Source organism: Schistocerca serialis, chromosome 7 (assembly GCF_023864345.2).
Source record: "Schistocerca serialis cubense isolate TAMUIC-IGC-003099 chromosome 7, iqSchSeri2.2, whole genome shotgun sequence".
Classification (NCBI taxonomy): Eukaryota; Metazoa; Arthropoda; class Insecta; order Orthoptera; family Acrididae; genus Schistocerca; species Schistocerca serialis.
The window spans coordinates 313,026,852-313,041,210 of NC_064644.1; the positions used below are offsets into that span (position 1 = coordinate 313,026,852).

General features: G+C 41.2%; 1 protein-coding gene across 2 annotated transcripts in view; it reads right to left on the reverse strand.

Annotated features, from left to right (window-relative positions):
- LOC126413333 (transmembrane protein 131) overlaps positions 1-14,359 on the reverse strand; it is a 374,881-nt gene that overhangs the window by 126,662 nt on the left and 233,860 nt on the right. For both annotated transcript variants that reach the window (XM_050083243.1, XM_050083244.1), the window contains exon 16: positions 8,532-8,910. In XM_050083243.1, the coding sequence (XP_049939200.1) occupies positions 8,532-8,910 (379 nt within the window). The remainder of the gene's footprint in view (positions 1-8,531; positions 8,911-14,359) is intronic.

Consider the following 14,359-nt stretch of genomic DNA (forward strand, 5'->3'; position numbering starts at 1 on the left):
CTTTTGTAAGCCAGTCATAGCTCATGTCACGTGATCTCGCCAGCCGATGACAGTAGATATGCAGAGCATAGGACACGTGATGTAGTCAGCCAACAGCAACATCACTGTTAAGTAGCACGAACACACAAACAGGGAAAGTTAATAGTTTAAATTAATATACACGATGTTGCTACAAGAAAAGCAAAGCTTTCACATATAATATTGGTCTTTAAGGTTAATAAGCTGTAAGAGAAGCTAAGCTTTCGCATCTAATGTTGATCTTTTTTTGCGCATGTTACACTTTAAGATATATCACACAAATGTGTCGGTAAAATTTTTAATAATGACATAAGTATCTGATCTTCAGGGTTCGAAATTCTTCTAAATGGCTTGTCATCAAAGAGTTGATTTTTAAATGAGAGTCAAACGCTACGTGATTTAAGAAATTCATGGTACATTCTCGTACATATTTTAACTTACGTAAAAGGATATTTGCTTGGAAAGTTAACGCATTTCAAACCACCATTCGCAATATTTTCCCGCGACCTGTTAGAAATAGATTCATTTCAGCAGGTGCCGCAGAGTGCAGATAACAGGCGACACTGTGCTTCTACAGCTACCACAACGTAGGAAGCCCTTATGTACGTACGTGTAAAACATTGAAAGATCATACATGATATCATAAAATAAACAAGACATCAGAGGATACTCCAAGAGCATCGGAATTTCATGAACCATACTAAAATGTGCACATTTAAAGTGCATACTTAAAATGCACATTCATATGTCCAGATTCCCATTGAAGTAGACCTTGACCTGATATTCAGCATTTCAGAGTGGTTTTCAGGGTGTAAATTTTTTTGGAGCACCAGTACTGTATTAAATCATGTTTGGTTCTTTATTATCGCATAATGCCATACATGCTAGAATATGAAAACGTGCACTTGAAATGCAGCTAACAGTTGAAACTAGTCAGTACTGTGGAATTAAACATTTCGTTCCAAATACATCGACTTCCTCTGCGGAAAACGTTAATAAAAGTCAAATTTCTTTAGCAAACAGTCAAAAATAACTTCATCGTTCTGCAAAGTGATTAATGCTTGACTGTCAGAAAGGTGGAAATAAAATAAAGTCTGAAATTAATAACATATTTTAGCGTTCCATAATTATGTGAATGTATTTTTATTTCCTTGATAGCTCCCAGCTTATTGAGAGAAGTTTTGAAAAAGAGATTTCAGCTTTATTTAAACATGTTCTGACCTCCACGTATTTCTTATTTAACAACGAATTTTTTGAACAGACGGACGGAGTCGCCATGGGTAGTCCCTTATCCTCTCTGGTGGCCAATTTATTTATGGAGGACTTAGAGGAGAAGGTGCTTGAATCTGCTGACTTGAAACCCACGGTATTCTGGAGGTATGTTGATGACACCTTTGTAGTTTGGCCCCATGGTGAAGACAACTTGCAAGACTTCTTAAGACATCTGAACCCCTCCACGATCAAATGAAGTTCACAATGGAAATGGAAAAGGAGGGATGCCTTCCATTCTTGGATGTTTTGGTTCGGCGCAGAGAGGATGGCACTTTGGGACATGAAGTGTATAGGAAGCCGACACACACCGATCTGTATTTACGTGCAAATAGCTGCCACCATCCTGCCCAGACAATGAGTGTTCTCCGAACTTTGACTCACAGAGCGCATACCATTTCTGACGAAAGCAGTCTGCAAGATGAACTTTCCCACTTACAAAGAGTGTTTGAAGACAATGGGTACTCTCCACAACAAATACAGAGGGCACTGAAAATGAAACCGAAAGAGGCCACAAAGAAAGCAGAAGAAGATGAAGAAACCTTTAAATCAATGGCCTTCCTGCCATATGTGGGTAGCCTCTCATCAAAAATAGGACGCATTCTCGGCAGACACAAACTCAAAGTGATTTTTCGTCCTCCACCTAAGACAGCTGCACTCGTGGGCTCCGTCAAAGATGATTTGCTGCTCCGAAAATCTGGAGTATACAAAATTCCATGTGAATGTGGCCTTTCTTACATCGGACAAACAACTCGTACTGCCCAAGAAAAATGCACAGAACACCAGAGGTACACACGACTTTTACAACCTAACAAGTCGGCAGTGGCACAGCACTGTATTGATAATGGACACAGAATGTTGTATGACAACGTCGAAATTTTGGCAACTACATCATCCCTTTGGGACTCGATAGTAAAGGAGGAAATTGAAATTCGCTTGACGACGAACTTAATTAATAGAGATAGTGGTTTCAATCTTGATAAATCCTGGAATCCGGCACTTGCTGTAATAAACTCGCAAAGACGTCGTCACAGTGCAGCTCACAATGATACATCAATATGCCAACAAAGATCAACTGCGGAGTCATAGATATAATTCGCGCATTATGCACGTCTCTGCTGCCGACCAACGTCTCTGGCGCATTTGCATCTGTGGCCGCATGCGCAGTCGCGCGGTACAACAGTATAAAGGGACGAACCAGGCACTGGAGTGGCAGTCTTGCGGCTCACTCTGAAGATGGCTGAACATTATACAGCCGAAATATTAGAAGAAGAAGGAGATTTCTTGCGGCTGCACACCTGAAACTTAATGGAACATTTCCAGAATTGTAAAAAATTCCCAGATTTTTCCCGGTTTTCTCCCAGATGAAAAAATTTTCCCGGATTTTACAGGATCTCCCGGGTGTCATGGGTCATATACACCCTGGACAGAGGAGGAGTGCGAAGTCCTATGATCTGCAACCTCTGGCTCCTTCAGCCACCAGCTGGCATCCTGTTGCAGGTTAGCAGAGACGTGGGAAGGGACCACCCTGAGGGCATTGTTTCTCTGGCTGGGGTTTGGGGACTGATGTCTCCAGTAGATAGGCAGTTGGCGAAAGGGGATATGGGGGAAGCAGTAGGACGAGAACCTCCCATTCACCAGGTGACTGAGTGTTGTCGAGCGTCCCTAAGGGGTAAAAGATATGGAGGACAATGGAAAAGTCACTAAAGAGGATGATGCCATCATATCAGTAGCACATATCATCATCATTCGTAGGTGCTCGTGCTTCTCCTTCACCTCTTGATATGTGAGGTGGTCCAGGATTTCCTTCTCTCATTTCAAAATGGTGCAGTCTGGGGATCAAGAGGAAGGGTGCTCCCCACAGTTGACACACATGTGGTGCAGCTCACAATGATACATCGATATGCCAACAAAGATCAACTGCGGAGTCATAGATATAATTCGCGCATTATGCATGTCTCTGATGCCGACCAACGTCTCTGGTGCATTTGCATCTGTGGCCGCATGCGCAGTCGCGCGGTACAACAGTATAAAGGGACGAAGCAGGCACTGGAGTGGCAGTCTTGCAGCTCACTCTGAAGATGGCTGAACATTATACAGCCGAAATATTAGAAGAAGAAGGAGATTTCTTGCGGCTGCACACCTGAAACTTAATGGAACATTTCCAGAATTGTAAAAAATTCCCGGATTTTTCCCAGTTTTCTCCCAGATGAAAAAATTTTCCCGGATTTTACAGGATCTCCCGGGTGTCATGGGTCATATACACCCTGGACAGAGGAGGAGTGCGAAGTCCTATGATCTGCAACCTCTGGCTCCTTCAGCCACCAGCTGGCATCCTGTTGCAGGTTAGCAGAGACGTGGGAAGGGACCACCCTGAGGGCATTGTTTCTCTGGCTGGGGTTTGCGGACTGATGTCTCCAGTAGATAGGCAGTTGGCGAAAGGGGATATGGGGGAAGCAGAAGGACGAGAATCTCCCATTCACCAGGTGACTGAGTGTTGTCAAGCGTCCCTAAGGGGTAAAAGATATGGAGGACAATGGAACAGTCACTAAAGAGGATGATGCCATCGTATCAGTAGCACATATCATCATCATTCGTAGGTGCTCGTGCTTCTCCTTCACCTCTTGATATGTGAGGTGGTCCAGGATTTCCTTCTCTCATTTCAAAATGGTGCAGTCTGGGGATCAAGAGGAAGGGTGCTCCCCACAGTTGACACACATGTGGTGCAGCTCACAATGATACATCGATATGCCAACAAAGATCAACTGCGGAGTCATAGATATAATTCGCGCATTATGCACGTCTCTGATGCCGACCAACGTCTCTGGTGCATTTGCATCTGTGGCCGCATGCGCAGTCGCGCGGTACAACAGTATAAAGGGACGAAGCAGGCACTGGAGTGGCAGTCTTGCGGCTCACTCTGAAGATGGCTGAACATTATACAGCCGAAATATTAGAAGAAGAAGGAGATTTCTTGCGGCTGCACACCTGAAACTTAATGGAACATTTCCAGAATTGTAAAAAATTCCCGGATTTTTCCCAGTTTTCTCCCAGATGAAAAAATTTTCCCGGATTTTACAGGATCTCCCGGGTGTCATGGGTCATATACACCCTGGACAGAGGAGGAGTGCGAAGTCCTATGATCTGCAACCTCTGGCTCCTTCAGCCACCAGCTGGCATCCTGTTGCAGGTTAGCAGAGACGTGGGAAGGGACCACCCTGAGGGCATTGTTTCTCTGGCTGGGGTTTGCGGACTGATGTCTCCAGTAGATAGGCAGTTGGCGAAAGGGGATATGGGGGAAGCAGAAGGACGAGAATCTCCCATTCACCAGGTGACTGAGTGTTGTCAAGCGTCCCTAAGGGGTAAAAGATATGGAGGACAATGGAACAGTCACTAAAGAGGATGATGCCATCGTATCAGTAGCACATATCATCATCATTCGTAGGTGCTCGTGCTTCTCCTTCACCTCTTGATATGTGAGGTGGTCCAGGATTTCCTTCTCTCATTTCAAAATGGTGCAGTCTGGGGATCAAGAGGAAGGGTGCTCCCCACAGTTGACACACATGTGGGGATGGGCACAAGGTGAGTTCATATCCAACTGATAGCCACAAGGTCTACAGATGTGGCTGGCTTTGCAACATGAAAGACATTGGGCAGAGCCCAAGACTGGGTGGAGGAGGCCATTTTAAGCAGAAAACAGCCACTTTTCATTTTTGAAAATACTACCACTCCCCCAAACCTGTTCTCGAGGTGTTCAATGAAGACCAATGGCTTTCTAGTAAAAAAGGAATCTCTGTCCATCCTAGATCAAACAAAGCATTGGGGGAATACTTCTCATCTTGTCTCACAGTAGTATGTTCTTCCAAGACATACCCAGCGAAGGAGCATTTTAGGGTTATACCTCCACACATTTTAATATGCCTTAGCTGCAGAAGAGACTACAGGTGCCATGCAGTCACCAGTGGAAGAAAGTTTAATTTGCTTCATGTGCAAATAGTCGACCAGGGTACCAACACTGCAAACAGGGGCTCTCCCATGGGCACCACCCTGGCACAGCAATGGCTACCTGTCCAGTAAACATAACCTGCAGTCCTGTGGCCTAGCCATGATGGGCACATAATCCTTAGCCTGTGTGAGGAGTTTCCAGCATGTGCACCAACAGTGCGATCCCCTCATGGCCAGGAGGCTACCTCCTTGAATGTACTTGAAGCCCCCCGCCCCCCTTCCAACAACAAATGGTTACTGTGCTTGGATGGTGCTGAGTACTGTTGCATGAAAGAAGGGTGCAGAGAGAGAGAGAGAGAGAGAGAGAGAGAGAGAGAGAGAGAGAGAGAGGCACAAAGATAGAATATATGCCAAACTGGGCGACCTTCCCTGCACAATCTACACTTCTGTAAAATTTGGAAAAGAAGTCACAAGTCAAACCCAACAAGGGGACCATATGATTAATAATGAAAAGCTGCAGAAGGCCAGAAGTTAAGAAAATGAGTGTCCAGAACACAAACCAGATCCAAGCACAATCAGCACCAGGAAAACTGTCCAATAGAAAGGTAGAGACTAAGAAAAAAAATTAGTAGAAAGACAGATTTGCATTAATGAAAGAGAAGTAGCACTGCATGGGCAGGGTCCCCGTGGTAGCCAGGCACGAACTCACAATAGAGATGTAAGCTGTCTGGGACAAGAAAAAAAATACAGACTGAAGCAATGAAACATAGTTAAGGAGAGCTAGCAGGAAAAAATTCATTTAAGTAAATATATACGTGGTAAATGAAGAATTGTGAAAAGGAAGAAGAATAAATAAGAAGGGAAATTTGGCTAAATTAGAAGACAAGAAGACAAAACAGATCTGACCAAAAAGTAGTAAGTAAACATAAAGGAAGCTGACAAGACCACAATGTTGAATGTGAAGGCATTGCTTGAATTTGTAAGCCATACATTCTATTTCTCAGGAGCTGTACAAGAAATTGCTGAAATGTGGAAGGTAAATTTTCAGCATCAATGTTTGTTGTATCAAAACTGTGGGTATGGTCTGCAGGGAAGATCATGTGTGTAAACAACAAATGTTATCAGCGAGGATAATATTATGTGACTATGGAATGATGGGGTAGGATGTGTCGAATTTGCATACAGCTCTATGTTAGGGAATAAGCAGTTTCATAACTACAATGTAGAGCGAGATTCAGCAAATAATAAACATGTAAAAGTCACTTCCTGAGAATGAAAGTCTATACTAGAATATTAATGGGTGTGATTTTGACTAGAGACAAAATTAAATAAACTATTTACAGGGTGTTACAAAAAGGTACAGACAAACTTTCAGGAAACATTCCTCACACACAAATAAAGAAAAGATGTTATGTGGACATGTGTCCGGAAACGCTTAATTTCCATGTTAGAGCTCATTTTAGTTTCGTCGGTATGTACTGTACTTCCTCGATTCACCGCCAGTTGGCCCAATTGAAGGAAGGTAATGTTGACTTCGGTGCTTGTGTTGACATGCGACTCATTGTTCTACAGTACTAGCATCAAGCACATCAGTACGTAGCATCAACAGGTTAGTGTTCATCACAAACGTGGTTTTGCAGTCAGTGCAATGTTTACAAAAGCGGAGTTGACAGATGCCCATTTGATGTATGGATTAGCACGACGCAATAGCCGTTTCGCGGTACGTTTGTATCGAGACAGATTTCCAGAACGAAGGTGTCCTGACAGGAAGACGTTCGAAGCAATTGATCGGCGTCTTAGGGAGCACGGAACATTCCAGCCTATGACTCGCGGCTGGGAAAGACCTAGAACAACGAGGACACCTGGAATGGACGAGGCAATTCTTCGTGCAGTTGACGATAACCCTAAAGTCAGCGTCAGAGAAGTTGCTGCTGTACAAGGTATCGATGACCAAGTCACTGTATGGAGAGTGATACAGGAGAACCAGTTGTTTCCGTACCATGTACAGCGTGTGCAGGCACTATCAGCAGCTGATTGGCCTCCACGGGTACACTTCTGCAAATGGTTCATCCAACAATGTGTCAATCCTCATTTCAGTGCAAATGTTCTCTTTATGGATGAGGCTTCATTCCAACGTGAACAAATCGTAAATTTTCACAATCAACAAGTGTGGGCTAACGAGAATCCGCATGCAATTGTGCAATCACGTCATCAACACAGATTTTCTGTGAACGTTTGGGCAGGCATTGTTGCTGATGTCTTGATTAGGCCCCATGTTCTTCCACCTACATTCAATGGAGCACATTATCATGATTTCATACAGGATACTCTACCTGTGCTGCTAGAACATGTGCCTTTACAAGTACGACACAACATTTGGTTCATGCACGATGGAGCTCCTGCACATTTCAGTCGAAGTGTTTGTACGCTTCTCAATAACAGATTCGGTGGCCGATGGATTGGTAGAGGCGGACCAATTCCATGGCCTCCATGCTCTCCTGACCTCAACCCTCTTGACTTTCATTTATGGGCACATTTGAAAACTCTTGTCTATGCAACCCCGGTACCCGCCATTCTCCAGGGCTGCATCAGGGATTCCATGCGACGGAGGGTGGATGCATGTATCCTCGCTAACGGAGGACATTTTGAACATTTCCTGTAACAAAGTGTTTGAAGTCACGCTGGTACGTTCTGTTGCTGTGTGTTTCCATTCCATGATTAATGTGATTTGAAGAGAAGTAATAAAATGAGCTCCAACATGGAAAGTAAGCGTTTCCGGACACATGTCCACATAACATATTTTCTTTCTTTGTGTGTGAGGAATGTTTCCTGAAAGTCTGGCCATACCGTTTTGTAACACCCTGTATAATTACCTTCAGTCTGATGCCATATCAATGACTGATTCTCCCATTAATTGACAATTAACATAGGATGAGTATTGTGAATGATTAGACACAAAGGATAATTTAAAGGTGATAGTGTTAACAAATTAATAATGTTAACCATTCTGAAAACTTAAGAAATATGCTAAAAGCTTCGGTTACCTACCTGCCACAGTCAAAAAGTAGAATGATATTAAAATAATTGGATATTCTGATAGCAGCAGCACAACAGTGCAGAAAACAAATTTATGAAAATCAAGAAAATATCAATAACTATAAGGACACATAACATCAAAATTTAGTAGTGTATAAGCTGCAGAAATTGTTAATAGTAATATTTATCAATATAGAACAAATTATAATGCACTTAAGAAAAACATATACATAAAAAAAGTATTTAAAAAATATGCTAAATACCTTGGTGACAAACTATCAAGCATTCGGTTTGCTTGAGGATATGTCCCCTCCATTGCTAATTGAACAAGGATTGGCTGAGAAGATGGATTATGTAGAGTTAAGTCCTTGAACACAGTGTCACCAACTTGTGTTAAAGGAAATTCAACATTAAATTTTTTAGACTGTGCAGATGACACAATTCTGGGCCACACTAGATGTACAGAGGCATGGAAAATATGACCCCGCACTTCAGTTGTATCCAATCGAAATGTAAGATTCTTCCACGCGTTTGTTTCCTTGGTTAGAGACAAGAACTGACCATATCTATAATTGAGCTGTGATAAGTCAGAATCCTGACAATGAAATGGAAGCGTCAGAGAGTGCAGCCACTGTTTACCCTCTGTAAAAGACCAGAAAAAATACAAAAACAATTTAAAGACGTGGCAAAAACTAATAAGAATTATTCTTGCCAATCAAAGGATTTCATAATACACACCACATAAAACATTCATTATTCTGCCACAGATTAATGGTAAGTTGTGAGTAAACTGACCAGCGTTTTTACACCAAGGTGAAATTGTTGCACAGAACTTGCAATGTAACATACAAGTTTTGTGACTGTAATAACTTAGAAAATAATTATACCTGTAAAGATTATTAATTACTTAATGGTGAAATGAATTAATAGAATATATAGTAAAACAGATGTGTCTGTCATGTATCACTTAGTTAAATCTTTGCTACATATTTTTCAGCACGTGTAACAAAGGAGTAAGTATTAATGGTGGAACTTAGCACATACAAACATGCAAAAAATATCCAAATATTTGGTTCAACATTGAAAAGCATATCAACAGGTGGAGTGCAATAATGAACAAGACAGTATATTTAGAATCTTGGCAGAATAGCAGGAGTTGTCCAGTAGAAACGTTTTCTGTTTTTTTTCAAATTCAACTCTGCTATCTGTCAGACATTTTATATCTCTGGGTAAGTGATTAAATTTGATGGCAGTATTGTGCACCATTTTTTGTGCTAAAGACAATGGAGCAATGAATACCATTTTTTCTTCTGGTATTGTAATTATGTGCTTCATTGTTCTTTATGAACCATGGTGGGTTATTTCCAACAAACCATGAAGCAGTAGTCAAAACACCTAACTACTTGAACAATTGTCTACAAGACGACTGGGGTGAGCCCTACATATTTACCTTACAGCATACTGTTGAACAATAAATATTTTCTTTCTTAAAGATGAGTTATCCCAGGACATTATTCCATGAGAGATATTTGAATGAAAATATGTAAAATATGTCTTGAAAGGAGGATATAAGATGAACATCAACAAAAGCAAAACGAGGATAATGGAATGTAGTCAAATTAAATCGAGTGATGCTGAGGGGATTAGATTAGGAAATGAGACACAAAGTAGTAAAGGAGTTTTGCTATTTAGGGAGTAAAATAACTGATGATGGTCGAAGTAGAGAGGATATAAAATGTAGACTGGCAATGGCAAGGAAATCGTTTCTGAAGAAGAGAAATTTGTTAACATCGAGTATAGATTTAAGTGTCAGGAAGTCGTTTCTGAAAGTATTTGTATGGAGTGTAGCCATGTATGGAAGTGAAACATGGACGATAACCAGTTTGGATAAGAAGAGAATAGAAGCTTTTGAAATGTGGTGCTACAGAAGAATGCTGAAGATAAGGTGGGTAGATCACATAACTAATGAGGAGGTATTGAATAGGATTGGGGAGAAGAGAAGTTTGTGGCACAACTTGACTAGAAGAAGGGATCAGTTGGTAGGACATGTTCTGAGGCATCAAGGGATCACAAATTTAGCATTGGAGGGCAGCGTGGAGGGTAAAAATCGTAGAGGGAGACCAAGAGATGAATACACTAAGCAGATTCAGAAGGATGTAGGTTGCAGTAGGTACTGGGAGATGAAGAAGCTTGCACAGGATAGAGTAGCATGGAGAGCTGCATCAAACCAGTCTCAGGACTGAAGACCACAACAACAACAACAACAACAACAACATGTCAACTTAGTGATTTGTGTCTCCCAAAGATTTGCAATGATTCTAAGTGCAAATGTAGCTGGACTAAGATATTTCAGCAGTTCCAAAGAGTGTCTTCTCCAGTTTAAAATCTAATCAGTATGGACAACTGAAAATTTAGAAGTTTCTGCCCTAGTTTTTGTTACAAGAATAGAAATAATCAGTTGTCAACTGCACAATTATTATTTCCTCAGTGTGTGTTACATTTACCATTGGGGTTGTACCTCCAGATTTGTAGAACTGAATATGTTGTCTCTTTTTGAAACTGACACAATCCATTCACAGAAAACCACACATCAGTATGTAGTGACTCATATCCTGGTGAAATGTAGTGGCTTGCAGTATCGTGCATGTGAGTATTTACGTCGCGACTGTCAAACATTTTTTCCCCAGCCACCACACATGTCATTTTATTTCTTTAGTAATGTGCTTATTCTTAGCCTTGTGATCTATTTTTTTTTTTCCTTCAGCGACGTATTCCAGGGGAGTTTAATTGGTTACAGACTAAATACAATATAATAGATTCATTCTTGTATTGCAGGGAACATTCCACATGTTATAAAACTCCTACGAGCCGCTACATCTTAAAGAGTTCCCATTTCTGTGCAATGTAATAAGTTTTGTTCCTTTCTTGTTCGAGACTTTATATTCATGACAGTCAGGCTAGAGGTTGTAACAATAAATTTAAAGACTGAACAGCGAAAAGCAGCCAGCCTGACAAATTGGTGACCCCAACATGATCTAGCATGCCCTACAGCACGGAAAGAACTCAAGCTACTAGGCTAACCAAGCATTTTCCCACATCTGATATATCAGAAACAACAGTATCATCAGTATTCGGACCTGCCATGCATTTATCGGACTTCTGGTCACACAACCCTGTACTGTGATTTGTGCAAGTGGAGGCCCATCTTCTTTCTGCTGGAATCACAACAGATTCCATGAAGCATGCAACATTGGTGAATCATCTAGACCATCAATATGCAGGAGATAGAATAAATTCGTTAAGTCTCAGCATCGAATTAATTCGTAAAGTCTTAGCATCTCAACGAATAACATATCAGGTAAGTTTGAACTCAGAAGGATATCAATGACCAGAAGCCATCACAGTATCTATGACACTTGAGGGGCAAGATCTACACCAGCACCGTACCTGACAACTTGCTACGAGCATTAGGAGTAGCTGCCTACCACCGCAAGTAATAGCAATTACGGCATCACAAACTGAGATTTACCTAGGTGCAATGGGCAACTTAGTTGACAAGGTAATGGATGTAATGACACAAGCCCCATTAAGAGCAGTGACAACACTTCGAGGCAGCATATCGACAACAATGGTAACACGCATAGACCATGACAATCTTGTAGCCAAGAGTGATGCACTCACCAAACACATCAGTGAACTGTTGTTGTTGTTGTGGTCTTCAGTCCAGAGACTGGTTTGATGCAGCTCTCCATGCTTCTCTATCCTGTGCAAACTGCTTCATCTCCGATTAACTACTGCAACCTAAATCCTTCTGAATTTGCTTAGCGTATTCATCTCTTGGTCTCCCTCTACGAATTTCACCCTCCACCACTAAATTGGTGATCCCTTGATGCCGCAGAATGTGTCCTACTAACCAATCCCTTCTTCTAGTCAAGTTGTGCCACAAATTCCTCCTCTCATGAGTTCTATTCAGTACCTCCTCATTAGTCACACAATCTACCCATCTAATCTTCATTCCTCTGCAGCACTACATTTTGAAAGCTTCTATTCTCTTCTTGTCTAAACTATTAATCATCCATGTTTCACATCCAAACATCGTACACTCCATACAAATACTTTTAGAAAAGACTTCTTGACACTTAAGTCTATACTCGATGTTAACAAATTTCTCTTCTTCAGAAACGCTTTTCTTGCCATTGCTAGTCAACATTTTATATCCTCTCTACTTCGACAATCATCAGTTACTTTGCTCCCCAAATAACAGAACTCATCTACTACTTTAAGTGTGTCATTTCCTAAACTAATTCCCTCAGCATCACCTGATTTAATTAGACTACATTCCATTATCCTCGTTTTGCTTTTGTTGATGTAAATCTTATATCCTTCTTTCAAGGCACTGTCCATTTCGTTCAACTGCTCTTCCAGGTCCTTTGCTGTCTCTGACAGAATTACAATGTCATCGGCAAACCTCAAAGTTTTTATTTCTTCACCATGGATTTTAATTCCTACTCCAAATTTTTCTTTTGTTTCCTTTACTGCTTGGTTAATATACATATTGAATAACATTGGGAATAGGTTACAACCCTGTTTCACTCCCTTCCCAACCACTGCTTCCCTTTCATGTCCCTCGATTCTTATAACTGCATTCTGGTTCTTGTACAAACTGTAAATAGCCTTTCGCTCCCTGTATTTTACCCCTGACACCTTCAGAATTTGAAAGAGAGTATTCCAGTCAACATCGTCAAAAGCTTTCTCTAAGTCTACAAATGCTAGAAATGTAGGTTTGCCTTTCCTTAACCTATCTTCTAAGGTAAGTCATAGGGTCAGTATTGCCTCATGTGTTCCAACATTTCTACCGAATCCGAACTGATCTTCCCCAAGGTTGGCTTCTATCAGTTTTTCCATTCGTCTGTAAAGAATTCGTGTTACTATTTTGCAGCCGTGACTTATTAAACTGATAGTTCGGTAATTTTCACACCTGTCAACACCTGCTTTCTTTGGGATTGGAATTATTACATTCTTCTTGAAGTCTGAGGGTATTTCACCTGTCTCGTACATCTTGCTCACCAGATGGTAGAGTTTTGTCATAGCTGGCTCTCTCAAGGCTATCAGTAGTTCTAATGAAATATTGTCTACTCCCGGGGCCTTCTTTCGACTTAGGTCTTTCAGTGCTCTGTCAAATTCTTCACGCAGTATCACATCTCCCATTTCATCTTCACGTACATCCTCTTCCATTTCCGTAACATTGCCCAGGAGTACATCACCCTTGTACACACCTACTAAATACTCCTTCCACCTTTCTGCTTTCTCTTCTTTACTAAGAACTGGTTTTCCATCTGAGCTTTTGATATTCATACAAGTGGTTCTCTTTTCTCCAAAGGTCTCTTTAAATTTCCTGTAGGCAGTATCTATCTTACCCCTAGTGATATATGCCTCTACATCCTTACATTTGTCCTCTAACCATCCCTGCTTAGCCATTTTGCACATCCTGTCGATCTCATTTTTGTGACGTTTGTATTCCTTTTTGCCTGCTTCATTTACTGCATTTTTATGTTTTCTCCTTTCATCAATTAAATTCAATATCTCTTCCATTACTCAAGGATTCCTACTAGCTCTCGGCTTTTTACCTTTTTGATCCTCTGCTACCTTCACTATTTCATCTCTCAAAGCTACCCACTCTTCTTCTACCATATTTCTTTCCGCTGTTCCTGTCAATCGTTCCCTAATGCTCTCTCTGAAACTCTCTACACCCACTGGTTCTTTCAGTTTATCCAGGTCTCATCTTGTTAAATTCCCACCTCTTTGCAATTTCTTCAGTTTTACTCTAGAGTGCATAACCAATAGATTGTGGTCAGAGTCCACATCTGCCCCTGGAAATGTCTTACAATTTAAAATCTGGTTCCTAAATCTCTGTCTTACCATTACATAATCTATCTGAAACCTTCCAGTGTCTCCAGGCCTCTTCCATGTACACAACCTTCTTTCATGTTTCTTAAACCAAGTGTTAGCTATGATCAAGATATGCTCTTTGCAAAATTCAACCGAGCGGCTTCCTCTTTCATTCCTTATCCCCATTCCACATTCATCTACT